At 41.7% G+C, this 18,015-nt stretch overlaps 2 protein-coding genes across 3 annotated transcripts in view; one reads left to right on the top strand and one right to left on the bottom strand.

Moving 5' to 3' along the window:
* Positions 1-18,015, top strand: part of LOC309625911 (uncharacterized protein) — a 60,700-nt gene that overhangs the window by 13,259 nt on the left and 29,426 nt on the right. The window lies entirely within an intron of this gene.
* Positions 13,804-18,015, bottom strand: part of MKX (mohawk homeobox) — an 85,095-nt gene continuing 80,883 nt past the window's right edge. Inside the window, exon 6 of the mRNA XM_082385981.1 lies at positions 13,804-13,910. Coding sequence (XP_082242107.1) covers positions 13,819-13,910 — 92 coding nt within the window. The 3' untranslated portion in view covers positions 13,804-13,818. The remainder of the gene's footprint in view (positions 13,911-18,015) is intronic.

The raw sequence follows: 18,015 nt of genomic DNA, 5'->3' as shown, positions 1-18,015 counted from the left end.
GAGAGCGCAAATATTACCTACGCAAAAGTAAATGTCCAATGTCAGCTTTATATGGTGAGGGAACAGTCCCCTGTGGGGGAAGGTGGTTCATAAGGAATCTATAATGTCAGGATGACCAAAGAAGTTTGGTCATCCCTTCATCACCTCAAGTCTTCAGTAAAAGCTTTGCAGAAGGTTTGGAAGTAATTAAAAGTTTAGTATAAAGTTTGGAGGGGTGGAGAGGTTGATGGGGGGAATAAAGCGAAAGGGAATAGAGAAACATCTGGGCCCGGACAAAGCTGTGGGTATTGCACAGCCAAGGAAAGTGCTCAAGAGATGTCGAATGTGGAAGACACAGACAATCAGAAGCAAAATTTGTCATGAAAATGTAAGTGCCTATAAATTTGCCCAAATCATGGCGAGGATGTTAGATTTCTCATTGAATGTGGTAGCAAGGGTCAATGGTTTTGTACTGTTTTCAAATATCAAGAAGTCGTGTGATATCTGTATACACAGTGTCTACAGTATTAGAGTTAAAAAGATAAATCTATCAAAAAGTAAAATGAGAAATAGCCACTAAGCATTAAATAAGATATAAGAAGTTAGAGCAAGTAAAATAGTTATGTGAGTAGTTAAACTTGCTACTAAACGACAAAGACTCAGGACTTGCAGTTTATGGCAGAATAGAATAGGTCATAGCCCCCCAGTGTTCTCACTACATTAACTAGAAAAATCCTGAAAATTTCCAAAATTATATATTCAAAGACAAAGGACAGTTGTGGAAGCAGAACTAGATGAATTGGAATTCCAGTTCTGAGGTCATCTGGCAATTGCCAGCTATTTTTTTTGCTGAACCCATTTTCCAATTTGGTTTTTAAAAAAGAAACTGACTATGTGTTGTTTACAAGAGACACATTTTAAATAGAAGACTGTTTACAAGAGACTTTATTTATAAGGACACAGGAAGATGGAAAAATAGGAAGACAAAAGAGAGATTCCATACAAACCCTAACCACAACCAGATTCCATACAAACACTAGTGTTTTGTTTTCCATACAAAACACTAACAATTCACTAACACTACATGAATAGATGTAGTTCTATTAATAGCAAACAATGGGATTTGAGGCAGGAAATGTTAATAAGGACAGACGGACATCCATGATAAAAGAGCCAATTCATCAAGAAGGCATAATAACTTAAAGCCTGTATACACCTAATAGTTACAAAAGATATCAAGCAAAAGTTGATAGAACTAAAAGCAGAAATTGATAATCCACAATTATAGTTTGGAGACTTTAATACATCATTCTCAGTAACTGATCATAATTGATAGTAATACATAGAGAAAAAAACTAATAAAAACATGGAAGATCTGAACCCAATTGACAAATACTGTATAGAGCATCACACCCAACAACTGCAGAACACATTCTTTTCAAGTTTATGTGGAACATTTACCAAAATAGACCATATGCTGGATCATAGAGTAAGTCAGAAAATTTCAAAGGACTGAGAACATAGAGGAAATGCTCTTTGACCACAGTAGAATTAAACTTGAAATCAATAACAGAAACATAAGTAGAAAACCTCCAACTTCAATAATACATATATCAAAAAAGAAATCACAGTAATAGTTATGAGACATTCTGATCTCAATAATAATAAAAATTTGGTATATCAAAACTTGTGGAATGCAGTTTCTGACCAAAGAGAAATTTATAGTTTTAAATGAATATATTAGAAAAAGGAAGGTTGGAAATCAATGATTGAAGTCTCCATCTTAGGAAATTACAAAATAAAAAGCAAATTAAATCCTAAGTATATGGAAGGAAAAATAAAGCTGAAGCAGAAATCAATGACATAGAAAGCAAAGATATAATGGAAATGAAATCAACAAATTGACAGTACATACCACTTAAGAAAACTATTTAGCGATATCTATTAAAGGTAAACATGGGTATATCCTATGATCCAACAATTCTGCTCTTGGGATACATACCAAGAATATTTAGTTTTTATGTCCTCTATAATAGGATGTATATAAGACATGAACTAGACATGTATAAGAATGTTAATAGTAACGTTTTTAATAATAGCCATAATGGAAACAACCCAAACTTCCATTAATGAAAGAATCGATAAAGAAATTGTAGTATGGGTTTTAAATGGAATGCTATATAGCAATGAAAAGGAATGACTTTTGCTACATGTAGCAAGATGATGAATCTCACAGACATATTGTTGAACAAAATAAACGAGAATGAAAAGAGTACACGCCCTGTGACTCCATTTAAATGAAATTAAAAATTAAGCACAACTAATCTACGGTAATAGAAGTGAGAATGATGTTTTCCTTAGGAGTTACTGACAAGGAGGATATGGCAGACACGAGGAGGTACTGCCCAGACGCCCTTCAGGGAAGGACTTTTTGCTCCAGCCGCTGGGAGTGCCGTCAGTGAGCAGCCTTCAGCTGTTTATGTAAATCATACCTCAAAAAAAAAAAAAAGAAAGAATAACAGACTCAAAATGAGTTTAAAAATGCAACTATATGCTGTTTTCAAAAGACACATCTCAAAATAAATGATAGGAAAAGTTTAAAAAATACATAACGGAAACATGGTGTATTGAAAGCACGGGTTCCACTCTCTCCTGAAATCCCCCTGAAATGACTGTAGAATATTTGAAAGGTTTAAATCCACAAGGACAAGAGGTAAAGGATAGAAAACAATAGCAAACAATATATATATCAACATTTTGGAAGCAGGAAAATGGTGACTGACGTAACAAAGTAGAGAGAAAGTTGAAATCTAAGCCTATAGGGCAGAGAAACCAACAGGAAGTGAGAGAGTTTCCACACATGGCTCCAGAAACGTTCAGGAAGACAAGAGTATAGCAAGTGGCTGAGATCAGGAAGACTGGTTAAAAGTCCTTATGTTGAGCAGTTAGACTTCTGGATCCTTTCCCTGACCTCACACTGTCACGTCACTGCTTCTCCCCATTTTCAGTAGAAGTCTGAAAGTTTTCTCTTTGGAGACGGTCCATCTGACAGGTTCCAAACTTGGGGATACCCCACACCGCAGAGAAGTGAGAGTGAGGTGCCATATTGAAAACAGAGGATCAGATGAAAGTTGACGTCCTCAGTGGTGAGACCTTGGCCCCTTTCCTTCACTTGGGTCTCAGAAAACTAACAGCCAGCATGAACCGTCTAGCAGAAGATTAGTTGATTCCTTTCTGAGGAAACTGCCCAGCCCAAATGAAAAGACTGCTCTCACTCTTCCTTGCAAGATCCCTGTGTTCTCGAAGCCCAAGCAACTGGCCTTCAGCAGGACCCAACTGAGTCATCCAGTCAGCAGAGGAGCCCAGGCTATTGGTTCTGAAGAGTTTGCACATCCCCTGGAGAGCTTTTAACCAATATCCCAACCTGTCCTCGAGGGTCCACCTACTCTGGGTTTTCCACTCCATTTGGGGGAAGGTTTAAGACAATTCAATTTGAATGTTTAAAAATGTGTAGAGGAAAAAAAAAAAAATGTGTAGAGGACATGTGACATCTGGATTATACCTATATGTAGAAAACAGCAAAATTTTAAAAGAGAAATATTTTTTAACAAATTGTAATGATGTTAAATGCTCCCTAATTTAATACATAAATCCTCATCGTTTTTAACAAAATCAGTCAGATGATCCTCAATTTCACCTGGAATAATAAATATAAAAGACAATACCTTACTTATCATGTAAGCTATTAAAATTAATCATAAATTTACAGGAATTAAAAGAGTGAGGCTCTGCTGCCAGAAAGGACAGTTCAGTATAACAGAGTAGAATTAAATATGAGACCTCCGCAGATGACAAAAGTGGCATTTTACATCAGTAGAGAAAGAGTAGATTGTCCCATGAATTGTGTTGGTAATCATTAGAAAAAGGAAAGGAAAATGATTTTATTTCTTTTTCAGCGGTTTATTAATGAAGAGTTGGGGAAAGCTGGGCACACTGTGTCAAAGTTGGTAACCGTGACTGCTCCCAGCTACCTGAGCAAAGAAAACATGATCAAATGAGTTGCCAGTGAAGCCCCTCTCAGCTCAAATGTTCTGTAGTCACTCTAAAGTAAGATGGTCGCTGCTTTTGTCTGTCTTTCTCAAAGCTCAATTGAGTAGTGGCGTTTGGTAAGTCAAAGTAGAAAGACAAAAGTAGAAATAAACTTGCCTTTCTCCCTTGAAGGAAGAGGAAAGAGACGGGGATGAGGCCCTTCCAGCCTCGAGGGCCTGAGGGACTTTGGAGCTTCTTGACATGCACTGTTTGTTTTCAATGGGAAATTACTCAAAATGTAATAAGGAAATATTCTGCTGAGTAAATAGATTCGTTTACATCTTGTGGCATGGACAGTTAAGAAGAACCTGGCTTTTTAGCTCACTTGGCTGAAACCCCCAACAAGAGGGATTTCTCTTTTCACTAGTATTTCTGTCTTTCCAAGGGCTCTTCCTCCCCCTTCTTTTGAAATCAGATATTTTAAGATACTTGAAATCCAGGGAGGGAAAAGAGACTTTGTTCTACTGTGACGGGGAAGAAAATTATTAATGTTTTGTGGTCACAGCCTTTCCAGAACCCCTCCTGCCTGTCTTGAGAATCTAGCTTTGTCAGCTCAGAGTGCACGATGTGGAATTGAGGCAATGGGTGAGACAGACACACAACTGGACGAGCCAGGACGTGGGGTGTACGTTGGAAAGGACAAGATTATTCATGAGAAAGAAAACTGGAGCTGGAAGGGAGGGTGGACACAGAGAGGAGGGAGAGGAGCAGGACTGGGGGCCGAGGCGAGGCCACCAGAGGCTTCTGGGTGACTGAGTACTGAGAGTAGGCGGGACAGGGCAGACGCCACACGACTGGCTGTGCATTAGAAGTGCAGTTCTCTCTACGTCTTGGCAATTCTTCCCTAAGTAAAATTTGGAACTGATTTCATTTATATTTTTCAGCAGAGTGTGGTTCTTTGAATCAAAATGTATGTGCTGAAGCCAAGCCAAGTGGGTTTCAGTTCTATTTGGGTTACACCACAAAAGTCAAAGTTTGGATCACTCCTGGCCCTTTGCTCTCACTTCTCTCTGGGCCTTGCCCCATCTTTTTGCCTCACATAAGGGCTCTCCTGTTTCTTGCTCACGGGCCTTCTCTCTGCTGCAGGCTGCCCATCGCTGATTCCTCTAATCCCAATACAGGTAAAAATATATTCAAAAATAGGAATCTTGAATACTACCAATATCACCTCATCTTTGCCCTCACTTGCAGCCTCTGAAGGAAGTTAGAGTTTGGAAATGATTATTCCTTTCAAAATGACTGCTGAATGGTCCCTACCACCTGGCCAGCATGATATTACTTTGAATCACAAAACCCAGGCTACAGTGGAAATGTTCCATGCTGGGTCCAAACACACAAGCACCCACTTAAGGGCAGTTGCCACGTATTACATTTATGCAACAGATAGTTACTGAGCACCAGGTGCCAGGCACTGTTCAAGTGCTGAGGATATAGCGCTACAGAGAGATAAAGCAAAACAGAGCCCCAAATCCTGCTTTCGTGTTGCTTACAATCTAGTGGATGCATACTAGATAGTGAGACAGTGGGGAATGCTAAGACTTAGAACTGAAGCAGGGATAAGTGTCGGAAACGTCAGGATGGATGGAGGTGGCTGACATTTTAGACGGGGCGGCCAGGGAGCTCTCACTGAGGAGATACTTGAGTAAAGACCTGGAGGACATAAGAAGGAAGAATTTCAGTAGAGGGGACCACGAGGGGCGGCCGAGAGGCAAGAAGGTGACTGCCAGAGTGGCTGGGGGTGCTGAGTGAGGGGAGGGCAGCACGAGGTGCCTCGGAGAGGCTGTGGGGCTCATGTAGCTTATGATGAAGACTCGAGCATTTTCCTCATGTGAGATGGGAAGCCACGGGAGGAATCTGTGAAGAGAGGGGACACGACGTGACTTAAACTTTAACAGGATCATTTTGGTTCCATTTTGAGAACAGACAAGGGAAGAAGCAAGGAGACCAGCTATGAAGCTTCTGTAGATGAGACAGGGTGGAGGTTTCCACCAGGGTGCAAACCCAGGGTGCAAACCCTGGTAGCAGTGGAGGTGAGAGAAACTTGATTCTGATTTACTTTCAAGGAAAAGCTGATGTGTTGAGGTAACTTCCTTCCATTCCTAGTATGCTGAGTGTTTTTGTCATTAAAGGGTTGCACTTTTCCAATTTTTTTCTGCATGAATGGAGATAATCATGTGGATTTTTTTCCTCCATTCTGTTAACGTGTTGTATCACACTGATTAATTTCTGTATGTTTTAAAAAAATTTTTTTATTAGAGTATAGTTGCTTTACAATGTTGTGTTAGTGTCTGCTGTACAGCAAAGTGAATCAGCTCTAGGTATACATATATCCCCTCTTTTTTAGGTTTCCGACCCATTTATGTCCCCACAGATCACTGAGTAGAGTTCCCTGTGCTATACAGTAGGTTCCCACTAGCTCTCTACTTCATACATAGTAGTGTATATATGTCAATCCCAATCTCCCAATTCATCCCATGCCTCCTTACCCCTTGGTAACCATAAGTTTGTTTTCTATTAATACATCTGTGACTCTATTTCTGCTTTGCAAATAAGTTCATCTGTACCATTTTTTCTAGATTCAACATATAAGCGATATTATATGATATTTGTCTTTCTCTTTCTGACTTACTTCACTCTGTGTGATAATCTCTAGGCCCACCCATGTCACTGCAAATGACATTATTTCATTCCTTTTTATGGCTGAGTAATATTCCATTTGTATATATGTACCACATCTTCTTTATCCATTCCTCTGTTGATGGACATTTAGGTTGCTTCCATGTCTTGGCTATTGTAAATAGTGCTGCTGTGAACACTGGGGTGCATGCATCCTTTCGAATTATGGTTTTCTCCAGATATATGCCCCAGAGTGGGATTGCTGGGTCATATGGTAGCTCTGTTTTTAGTTTTTTAAGGAACCTCCATACTGTTTTCCATAGCGGCTGCACCAATTTAGATTCCCACCAACCATGTAGGAGGGTTCCCTTTTCTCCAAACCCTCTCCAGCATTTACTGTTTGTAGATTTTTTGATGATGGCCATTCTGACCAGTGTGATATTTTTGTATGTTTAAGTACCCTTATGTCTCAGGAATAAATCCCACTTAGTCATGGTGTATAATTTTTTAAATATGTTGTTGGATTTGGTTTGCTAGTATATTTTTGAAGATTTTTGCATTAGTACTCATCAGGGATATAGGTCTGCAGTTTTTTGTTTTGTTTTGTTTTGTCTGTAGTGTCTTTGTCTGTGTTTGGTATCAGAGTAATGCTGTCTTTGTCTGTGTTTGGTATCAGAGTAATGCTGGCCTCATAGAATGAGTTAGGAAGTGTTTCTGCCTCTTCAGTGTTTGGGAAGCATTTGAGAAGGATTGTTGTTCTTTTTTTTTTTTTTTAATGTTTGGTAAAATTCATTAGTGAAGCATCTGGTTCAGGGCTTTTCTATGTTGGGAAGTTTTGATTACTGATTCTATTTCCATACTTATATGTTATAGGTCTATGCAGATACTCCATTTGTCCTGAATTAGTCTTGTTAGGTTCTGTGTTTTTAAGAATTTGTCCATTTCATCTAGGTTGTCCAATTTGTTGGCATACAATTGTTCATAGTACTTTCTTATAATTCTTTTTATTTCTGTAGAATCAGTAGTATTATCCTCACTTTAATTTCTGATTTTAGTATTTTTAGCCTAATCTCTTTGTGTAGTTAGTCCTCTAGTTAAAGTTATATCAATTTTGTTGATCTTTTCAATGAAAAAAAATTTGGCTTTGTTAACTTTTTCTATTTTTTTCTAGTATCTATTTTATCTCTGTTCTAACCTTGATTATTTCCTTCCTTCCATTGGCTTTGGGTTTAGTTTGTTCTTTTCTAGTTGCTTAAGGTATAAAATCAGGTTGTTGATTTGGAATCTTCTTTTTAAATGTTAGTTTTTACAGCTATATATTTCCCTCTTAGCCCTGCTTTTGCTATATCCAATAAGTTTTGATATGTTGTGATTTTGTTTTCATTCATTTCTAAATATTTTCTGATTTCCCTGGTGATTTCATCTTTGGCTCATTATTTGTTCGAGTGTGTTATTTAATTTCCACATATTTGTGAATTTTCCAGTTTTCCTTTTGTTAGTGATTTCTAATTTCATCTAATTATGGTTGGAGAAGAAACTTTGTATAATATTTATCTTTTTAAATCTATTGAGACTTGTTTTGTAGACTAACATATGGCCTATTTTGAAGAATATCCGATGGGCACTTGAGAAGAATGTTAATTCTGTTGTTGTTGGATGAATTATTATGCATGTTTGTTTATAATTTTTATGTCTTTTTCTTGTTAATATATAGTTTCCTTTTTCATCTCTTATAATATATAGTTTCCTTCTTTATCTTTTTTTTTTTTTCCTTCTTTATCTTTTGCAACCTTTTTTTGATTTAAATTCTATTTTTTTCTGATTTGGTATAGCCATCCCAGCTCTCTTTTAGTTATTATTTTCATGGAATATCTTTTTTCATCCTTTCACTTTTTAACCTATTTGTGTCTTTGGATCTAAAGTGAGTCTTTCGTAGGATATAGGATATAGCTGGATCATTTTTTAAAAACCATTCTGTGAATCTCTGCCTTTGATTAGACAGATTAATCCATTTATACATAAAGTAATTACTGATAGGAAAGACTTCTGCCATTTTGTCATTTGTTTTCTGTATGCCTTATAACTTTTTGTCTCTCATGTCCTTCATTTCTGTCTTCTTTTGTGCTTAGTTAAATTTTTTTGCAGTAAAATGTTCAAATTCCTTTCTCACTTGCTTTAGTACATATTCTGTAGATATTTTCTTTGTGGTCACTATGAGCATTGCATTTAACACCCTAAAGTTATCACACTCTAATTTGATGTTAACTTCAATAGCATACAAAAACTCTGTTCCAATATAATTCTGTCCCTACCCCCTTTCAGTTATTTATGTCATAAATTACATCTTTATACATTGTGAGTCCCAAAACACAGCCTAATAATTTTTAAATGAATTATGTAGAAATTAAAAAGTGGTGTTATAAATAAAAATTACAATAAAACTAGCTTTTATAATTGCCCATATATTTCTCTTTACTGGAGATCTTTATTTCTTCATGTGACTTCTAGATATTATCTAGCACCTCTTCATTTCAACATGAAGGACTCCCTTTAGCATTTCTTGTAAGGAAGGTCTAGTGGTAACAAATTCCTTCAGCTTTCATTTATCTAGGAATATCTTAATTTCTCCCTCATATTTTGAAGGACAGTTTTGCTGGATGTAAAGTTCTCAGTTGAAAGTTCTTTCAGCACTTTGAATGTATCATCCCACTGCCTTCTCTCCTCCAAGGTTTCTGATGAGATATCTGCTGATGATCTTAATGAGGATGCCTTGCATGTGACAAGTCACTTCTCTCTTGAATCTTCAAGATTATCTCTTCATCTTTTCACAGTTTGATTATAATGTGTCTCTCTGGGGGTCTCTTTAAGTTTATCATACCTGCAATTCATCCAGCTTCAAGCTTCTTGGGTTTGTAGATTCATATCTTGCATCACATTCAGGAAGTTTTTGGCCATTAATTCTTCAAATAATCTCTCTGCCCCTCTCTCTCTCTTCTCCTTATGAGACTCCCACAGTGCATGTGTCAGTCTGCTTGATACATCCTGCAGGTCCCTTGGGCTCTGTTCACTTTTCTTCAGTCTCTTTTCTTTGTGTTTCTCAGACTTGATATTTTGGGGTTTTTTCTTTAAATTCGCTTATCTTTCTATTGCCTGTTCAAATCTCCTTTTGAATCTCTAGTGAATTTTTCATTTCAGTTATTGCAATTTTCAGCTCCAAAATCCTTCTTGTTTTGTTTTTTGTTTTCTATGTCTTTGATATTTACATTTTGTTCATACATCAGTTTCTTGAATTTGTCTATATCTTAGTTTATAGCTCTTTGAGAATCTTTAAGACAGTGTTTTAAAGTCTTCTTCTTCTGGTAAGTCGGCCATCTGATCTTCCTCATAGGTATTTTCTTTTGATTTTTTTTTCCCTTGAATGGGCCATATTTTCCTGTTTCCTTGAGTGTCTTGTAATTTTTTATTTAAAACTGAACATTTGAATTTTATAATGTGGTAACTCTGGAAATAAGATTCTCCTCCTTCCCCAGGGTTTGCTTAAAAACATTCTCATAGGGTATCTCTGCCCGCAAATAGCCTAAGGCATAAACTTAAGACCTCCTCAGATTTTTTTCTGAGCCTGTGGCTTTCCCTTGGGCATGTGTAGTGACTTTATAAATTGCCCCACACATGTGGTTGCTTTTAAATGTCCTAATCCTTAAATGTCAGGCTCCCAAAAGAGAAAAAGGAGAAAATGAAGGGGAGAGAAATAGGCTCTGTTTCTTTAAATCCATTGGAAGACGCTGCTGTCAATGGATGTGTCTTGCAATGGTGGTGGCCCACTTCTGGGTCTGCAACTTTATGATCAGAAACAGCAATCAGAGATCAGAACACAGGCCCCCAATAACTGAGGGACAAGGTCCTTCTTGGCTACTCTGGTTCCCAGGAGCTACTTCCGGAATGTTGGCATGGCTGCCTGCTATGGGGCTGGGGGCTGGGACCTTGGTAGCCATCACCCTACTGAGAGCTGACATTGACTGAAATTAACCTCAGTTTACAGGCCAAGCCTCCCCTGGAAGCTGAAAGCTTTTGAATGGACTCAAGAGTTCCAAAATAGTTACATCAGACAGATTCAGACAGGACAATTGTCGTGGTGGTGGAGAAGTGGATTTCTGGAGATTCCTACTCTACCATCCTCCCTGACGTCAGTCCTCCACTCTCTGTTTTTATACTATTTCCAGCAATAGTGTCAATAAAATCAGGCTAGGAATAATGATTACTGTCTGATTCAGCAAAGAAATCACTCACATCGTGACTGTCAGTTGATAATTTTGTTTATCTTGATAAAGAAAAAAGTGAAGCAACATAGAAGTATGCCAGATCTTTACTTGTTTGGTAAAGATGTGAGAGATTTATTTGTTGAATTGGACAATAATTTTTGAATACTGGGAGAATATTTTTCCCAATTTTTGTGCTATTCATAACACTAAAAGACACAACACTCTTGATTTTAACATTTAAGTATCTGCATTCTTAACATTTCCTTCTCCTTTTCTTAAATCTAGACCAGATCAGAAAACTATTTCTGTAAAGAACCACACAGTAAAGGTAAAAATATAAAAAAAGAAAAGTAAAGTGAAAATGGCTCTACAGGCCATACTATCTCTATTGCAGTGACTCAACTTTGCTATTATAAGCACAAATTAGCAATAGACAACACATAAACATGGCCAAGTTCCACAGAAACTTTATGGATGCTAAATTTTGAACTTTATATAATTTTTACATCATGAAATACTCCCCTCAGTGAAATGCTGACTGCTCTTTCAATTGCACACACGCCCCAGCCCCTCACGTTCTTCCGTACCCCTCGACACAGGTCTTCATACAACCCAGCACAAGCTGACATTCTCTTGTTCATGTGTAGTTTCTTGTTAACTCTCTTTCTCTCCATATCAGAATGTGAGCTTCATGAGAACAGACACACCTTACAGTTAACTTCTTATCACCAGCACCCATAACAGTGCCTGGCATCTAGTAAGTGCTCATAATTAATTTTTTAAAGGAAGAATGGAATTTCAATAGTAAACCCATATTCATGTTGCCATTATTTTCATTCTAGTACATGTTTTAATGAAACAGAGCCAAAGAATATTACAAATGATGTGGAGAATTCTCACTCTATCTTGCTCCTAAAAAAGCTGCAAAGGGCCGTGCCCTGGGAGCCTGCCTCTGTCTGCAGGAGGTCCTATAGCTCCTCATGGAACGAAAGCAGTGTTTCAGCCAGGGCAGCTGCATGAGGCAATGCTCTGTTGGAAGTTGGTTAAAAACATTTGGGAGAAATGTTTTCCCTAGTGTTCACAGCTTAATGGAAGGTTGTTATTTTAAATGTACTGTACGAGGCCAGTCATGTTCCTCAAAAGGGTTCTCCCTAAAACAGTTCGAAACGAGTTTCAGGCTGTCAGGGGACTTTTTTGACAGAGACCAAATTTTGCAGTTCCTGACTCAGCCATGTTTGCTCAGAGAGACAGACTTGAGTGTGTCCAAGTGTGTCGCACTTGGTCACTGTGAGCCAGAGCGTCCTGAGAGCCGGCCGGTTCCACGAGGGACTTCTGTGCACGCAGGCTGATGCTTCGGCTGCCCTTTCAGTGCGTTTCAAATCGATCCGAGTCTAGGTGGATCTGCTGACCTGTAGAACTTCGAATAGGTCACCACAAGGCATGCTCTAACAAAAATTGTGCTTTTTAAAGCTCATAAAAATTGTCACTGTCATGATCTGGAATCATTTCCAAGCAGAGAAAGAGCATCTTCAGTATTATTTGCCCCTTGCATCACACATTGCGGTTTATAGAGTAATGAAATATTGTTAGTTGGAACTCAAAATTATCTAGATCCACAAGCATTCTTACAATTTGTATGTAATGTCTGCACTCCAGAAACATATAGTTTAAGCAGATTTTCCACAAGTGTCTCAAACTCATCAAGTTAAAAAAAAAAAGGGCGGGGAAGGGGGGGAAGTAATCAGACCTTCCCTCCTAATCCCACTGACCTGGTTTTCATTCACTGTTCTTTAGCTCAGTCCTTCATTAATTCTTCCTGTCACCCAAGCCAGAAAGCCCTCAGGATCGCCCTCACGGCTTCTCTCCCTGACACCACACCCAGTCAACCAGAGGGTGCTGCAGTTTCTCCTGAACCATCCATTTCTCTCCATCCCCTCTGCCACGCCCAGCACAGGATGCCCTGACCTTCCAACTGGTCTCCCCGTCTCTAAACTACTGTATTTACTGTAGCCCGAGGGTGTTGTGCTAAACCACTCCTGTGATGCTGGCCTGCGCCCGCTGGAGGCCCGTGTCCCTCACGCACCTTCTGAACGACCTGGTGCCACAGCTCTCAGGCCTCCCGGAACACCCGCGTGGCCGCTCCCCAGCCCTCCCGCTCCTCCCCCGCCATGCAGACCCGAGGCTGCCCCTGGCTCTCTCCGGATCTCAGGCCTCCATCGTAGAGGCCGGCCGTACCCTGGGCCTCCGTGTCCAGCAGTAGCCTGGCCACACCGCCCGCCTCTGTCCTCCTTACGCGCCCGTCTTCCTAGTGGGGCGGGAACCGTGTCCTCCGAGCCGCCCGGCGTCCCCGGTGGTGGCGGCCTCGCAGGAAGCCAGCGGAGAGGCTCTCAAAGTCCACGACTGTCCTCTGGGCCCCCGGGCAAGGGGCGCTGGCCACACGCAGAAGGGGCGCCCCGTCCGGAGTCCTCTGGCCTCGGCCCTGGGCAGAATGGCGCAGCTGCCAGCCCCTCGCCGTCCACCAAAGAGGAGAACGGAAACCAGGGCGGCCAAGAACCGGCAGGCGGCGCTCGCAGACCCGCGCCGCCGCGAGCTCCGCCTCCGGCGCTGCTGGGTCTCGGCAGGTGCCGCGGAGAGGCCGGAGGGTGGGAGGGGGTGAAGCGCCGCAGGCCCGGAGGGCCCCCGGCACTCAGGACGCCGCTCCCGCCCTCACCCCACGTCCCCCAGCACCGCCCCGCCCCCCAGAGTCCGGCGGCCGAGGCCCCAGCTTCCCCGGGCGGCCGGGCTCCGGCCTCCACCCGCCCCGCCGCTCCCGCCTCCCCCGCCTCTCCGTCCCTGTGCCCTCGCAGCATCCCCGTCTGACCGCTCACCTCCTCCGTCACCTCCGGGCCGAGGATCCGTCGGTGACTCCCCTGTCCGAGACATCCAGAATGCTTATGTTCTCCTGATTGAACTCGGATTCATACGGGCCTAGGAAGAAACTCTCTGATAAGAAAAACACGGTAGTCCAAAGGCAGAGGGAACTTAACTTTATGAAAGCTTTATTGCAGAAAAAGGAAGTCAAGACTCTCAATAAAATTTAAGAACATGTGGACCCTATGAAATAGGACTGAAATCGGTCCTCAAGCTAAGTTTTCCTGAAAAAGCTAAACGGGGTAAGGAAGAATGCTATGAAATACAAGGTGAAATGAAAGATCTGAATTCCTCTCCCGGAATGATATCAAGTTGGTAATATGGAAAACAAGCTTAAAATATTTCTCAAAACGAAAAGAAGGAAAAAATATTCCGAGAAAGTAGTTTTAGAGGCCATCTTTGTAAACTTAGTAAAATGTTCTATATTTTGCTAAATGCAAGATGGAAAATTTATTATAAAGCGGAGGGACCTTGGTTAATTTTTTTTTTTTTTTTTGAAGCTGGATTCTAAGCAAAATGTGAAGGTGTGTCATAGTTTGTGCCAGGAATTCTAAAAACCAATTGTGAATCAGATTCACCTGAGAACAGTTAAACAAACAAACACAAATTCATGAATCCTGTTCTCAGAGATTTTATTGAGTAGGTCCGGGACAGGGCCTGAGAATCTGTATTTTTTTTTTTTAAAAAAAAAGATCCCAGTTCATTTTTGACATAGCCGGTCAGGACCAGGGTTTTAAAACTACTGGTTTCCAGGAAAAGTTGCAGTACTGCACCACCTAGTGGCAACATACCCTAACTGCAGATTCTGTGGGGCAGAGTTTACTCTATTGAGCAAAAATTAGTAACTGGCTCGAAATAGTTGGAGAAGGAAGAAGGAGATCATTAAGTGAACTGGACAGGAGAAGGCAAAAGAAACACTAACTTCCATAATGAATCAAGTTACTGTCAGAAGGGGACTCTTATTCTGGGGAGAAACCCCAAGTCTGCCCCTACCATAGACCTTCCTCTGTAGGGTGATGCAGCCTCAGGGACTCACTGAATCCTTAAGATACTCAGACCTAAACGTTGGCAGAGATTTTTCCTTGACTCCCTGAGAAAAATTCTCTAATCATGGTTGGGGATAACCAAAGGGAAATAAATGTAGAAAATACTGAAAGCAGTGGCAGTTTGTTCGCTTTGCAAAGTAGAGCTTGTGACCCAAAGGTCACAGCCACATGTGGGATGCCAGAGCATCAGTCCAGCCTTGTTTTGAGACTTTCTTTTCTAGGTGTCAGTCGGAAAATGCTATGTTTAGCAACTACCATTTAGGAGCGGTCCCCTAGATATTAGACCCTGTGATACCAGACCAAGAAAAGCTGAACCCTTTTTTACACCTAACTGGGTCCGTGCTCTTAGTTCCAGTTTCCTTTCTGAGGCTCAAGCTTCTTTCCCAAAGAAGTTGGCCCAGGAATCACTCCATCTTTCCAGTGAGACTCCGCCTAGCAACGGGGGTGCAATCTAACCCTTGTAGATTCAACAGTAAAGCCATATTAAAACACAACACGATCCTGTCATTTTCATTCTACACGATATCCAGATACAGTAAGGCAGAGTTTCCAGAAAGAAGTTTTCACACTTGAGCTGCTGGGGTTTTGCGTAGTGTGTGTGTTATCTTTGCTTTTACCACCAGAGCACTGACTTCAACTCCGAGACAAAAATGCCAAGGAAAAAGGAGGAAAAGGAGGAGGAGGATGGGCAAACAATTAAAGAAAAGTGAGAACGTGAAATAGAAGAGTGGCGTCCAGTTAGAGAAACAGCCTGCTGTGTAGGCTATTTTGGGGGACAACAATGGCAGAAAAGAAAGTGAAATGTAATCCCAGGTTCTTTAGTGCTGTTGTGCTTTGAACTGAGAGGGCAGTGCAGGAAGCCGTCAGCTCCACTCTGGTTTAATGTGATCAGGAGCCTTCCCTCTGGGGTGAGATGCTAAAATCCACTGGCTCCTTTCTGAAAGGTCTTAATGAGCCAGCTCGAAGCTGAGGCTGTTTCTCCATTGGCCAATGGCAAAAGTCTGGAAAATTCCAGACACTGGATAAACACACCCTTCCAGTGTATTTGGCTTTGGGGTGCGTGATATATGACGGTGGAGCTTTCAGTAGCAGGTCTCCTTCCTAACGATGTTTTTCTTAGGCTAATACACAGCCCCCTTGGTGCTCCTGCACATTTGCGGCTCTGGCGGCCACACTGCCTCAGAAGCTCGGCCGCTTCTTGCCATCTTCACCTGCTCATGCGAAAGTTCCTCTGATGATTCTTAACAAATTTAAGCAGATATATGCAATAAAACTCTACTTCCAGTGTTCCTTGGAACCTATTTGTCATCACTAACTAAAAGAACTTTAATATTTAATAAATATTTTGGCATATTATTTCTCTCCTGCTGTGGTTATGTGACAAATAATGTTTTTTGAGAAATCTGAAAATCAACTTTATAAGAACCAGCGTTGGTTCTCACTGAGAACTGCTGGGCTAGACACTCCAGTTACCCAAAAGCAAATTCACTAAGCATCAGTTCACTCCATGACTAATGTCCTGAATTAATGAGGATTTCCCCCTGATTTTGGTTGTGCCTGGGCTTCTGCACAGGTCTCCCACCCTACCTACCTCTGTCCTTGTCACTGCCACTTTGAGATGGCTTCCTGTCTTTCCTACTCTGGCAGAGCTGACCCCCGGCCTGGGCTTCTGCAGCAGCATCTGCCGCTGCCTCTATCGTGGTTTAGAAAGAGGAGAGGTCCTTCTTCTCTAAGCGCTGTTTAGGGCTTTCTCCGTCTTGGCTGATCCGTGCCCCGCAGCTGCTCCTGAGGCCCTGCCCTTCCACACGCCTGCACCTGCCCCTGCTTCTGGCAGTGAAACCGCAGCAAACTAGCGCCCCTGGCTTGAAGGATTTAGGGCTGGGGCAGAAGTCAAACTGGTCACCAGCCCACTCGGTGATCTGGAACTCCGGGTCCAGTGATTTGGCCTGGTTCCCAAGGGGCCGGCAGGGCCGAGGCTGTGGCTCTTCGTGGCCACACTCAGGAGGCAGCCGCTCTGAGTGCCCTTCCGTCTCTCGCAGCTCTCACGAGCGGCTCCAGAGGGACAGAAGCCGTGCTGATCTCTGCCCAAAGGCCCTCGCTCTGGTACAGAACTGGGTGAGTGCGTTTTGCCAGATCTCAGCTGGCGTTGGCTGGAATTGTCACGCCCGCCTTCCCTCGGCCGGGAGGACTCCTGCAGGGAGGGTCACTCAGCCTCAGAAGTGAGCAGAGAGTCTTCAGGGAGCGGGAGGGTGGGAGAGAGGAGTCAAGTGGGGCCTCTCCGGGAGGGAGAACCAGGACTGGAGAAAGTGGGGAGGGCGATGGAGAGAGGGCCACCACGACAGAGTCCAGGGGCTTCAGCTCTGAGCGAAGAGAAGGGCAGAACCCTCACGGTCCCCGCAGAAGGGGTGAGTGTGGAGGAGGCGGAAGTCCTGAGATGACGTCCTCACATCTCGTTTTAAAGAAATACATGTCTTTTAAAAATGTCATGTAAACCATTTTAAAATGCGCAATTGACGTTAATTGCGTTCACAATGTTGTACAACCATCACCACTGTCTATTTCCAAAACTTCACCACCCCAAAAAGAAACTCCGTAGCCATTAAGCAGTAAATCCCCATTGCCCCTCCCCCAGCCCCTGGTTAACCTATAATGTACTTTCTGTCCCTGTGAACTCACTTATTCTAGGTACCTTAAGGGCAAGCATACAATATTTGTCCATTAGTGTTTGGCTTATGTTACTCAATGGCTTCAGAGTTCATCCATGTTGTAGCATGTGTCAGAATTTCACTCCTTTTTATGGCTAAATAATGTTCAATGTCTCATTTTTAACCATTGAATTTTTCCCACTTTGGATACCTTTGCAAAAAACACAGGGTCCTCGATGAGACGTGTGAAGCCACGCATGTCATCAAAGCCTTTTCCTTAAGAAAAGACACCGGGGCTAGTGGAGAAGCAGCTGCTTGGAGCTCAGGCTAGGGGAGAAAAGAGTTGCTGGCTTAGGGAACCCACAGAGGTCTCCATCAAGAACTGACCACATTTGACCTTTTCCAGTTGGGCAAACTTGGAAGAGTGACCCAGTAAGGAGTTAATAATATGGAGAAAAGATGATTCAGTAT

This window comes from Balaenoptera borealis, assembly GCF_965194805.1.
Source record: "Balaenoptera borealis genome assembly, chromosome: 3".
NCBI classification, from domain to species: domain Eukaryota; kingdom Metazoa; phylum Chordata; class Mammalia; order Artiodactyla; family Balaenopteridae; genus Balaenoptera; species Balaenoptera borealis.
The sequence above is the reverse complement of the archived record's forward strand: the minus strand, read 5'-3'. Positions and strand labels throughout refer to the sequence as shown.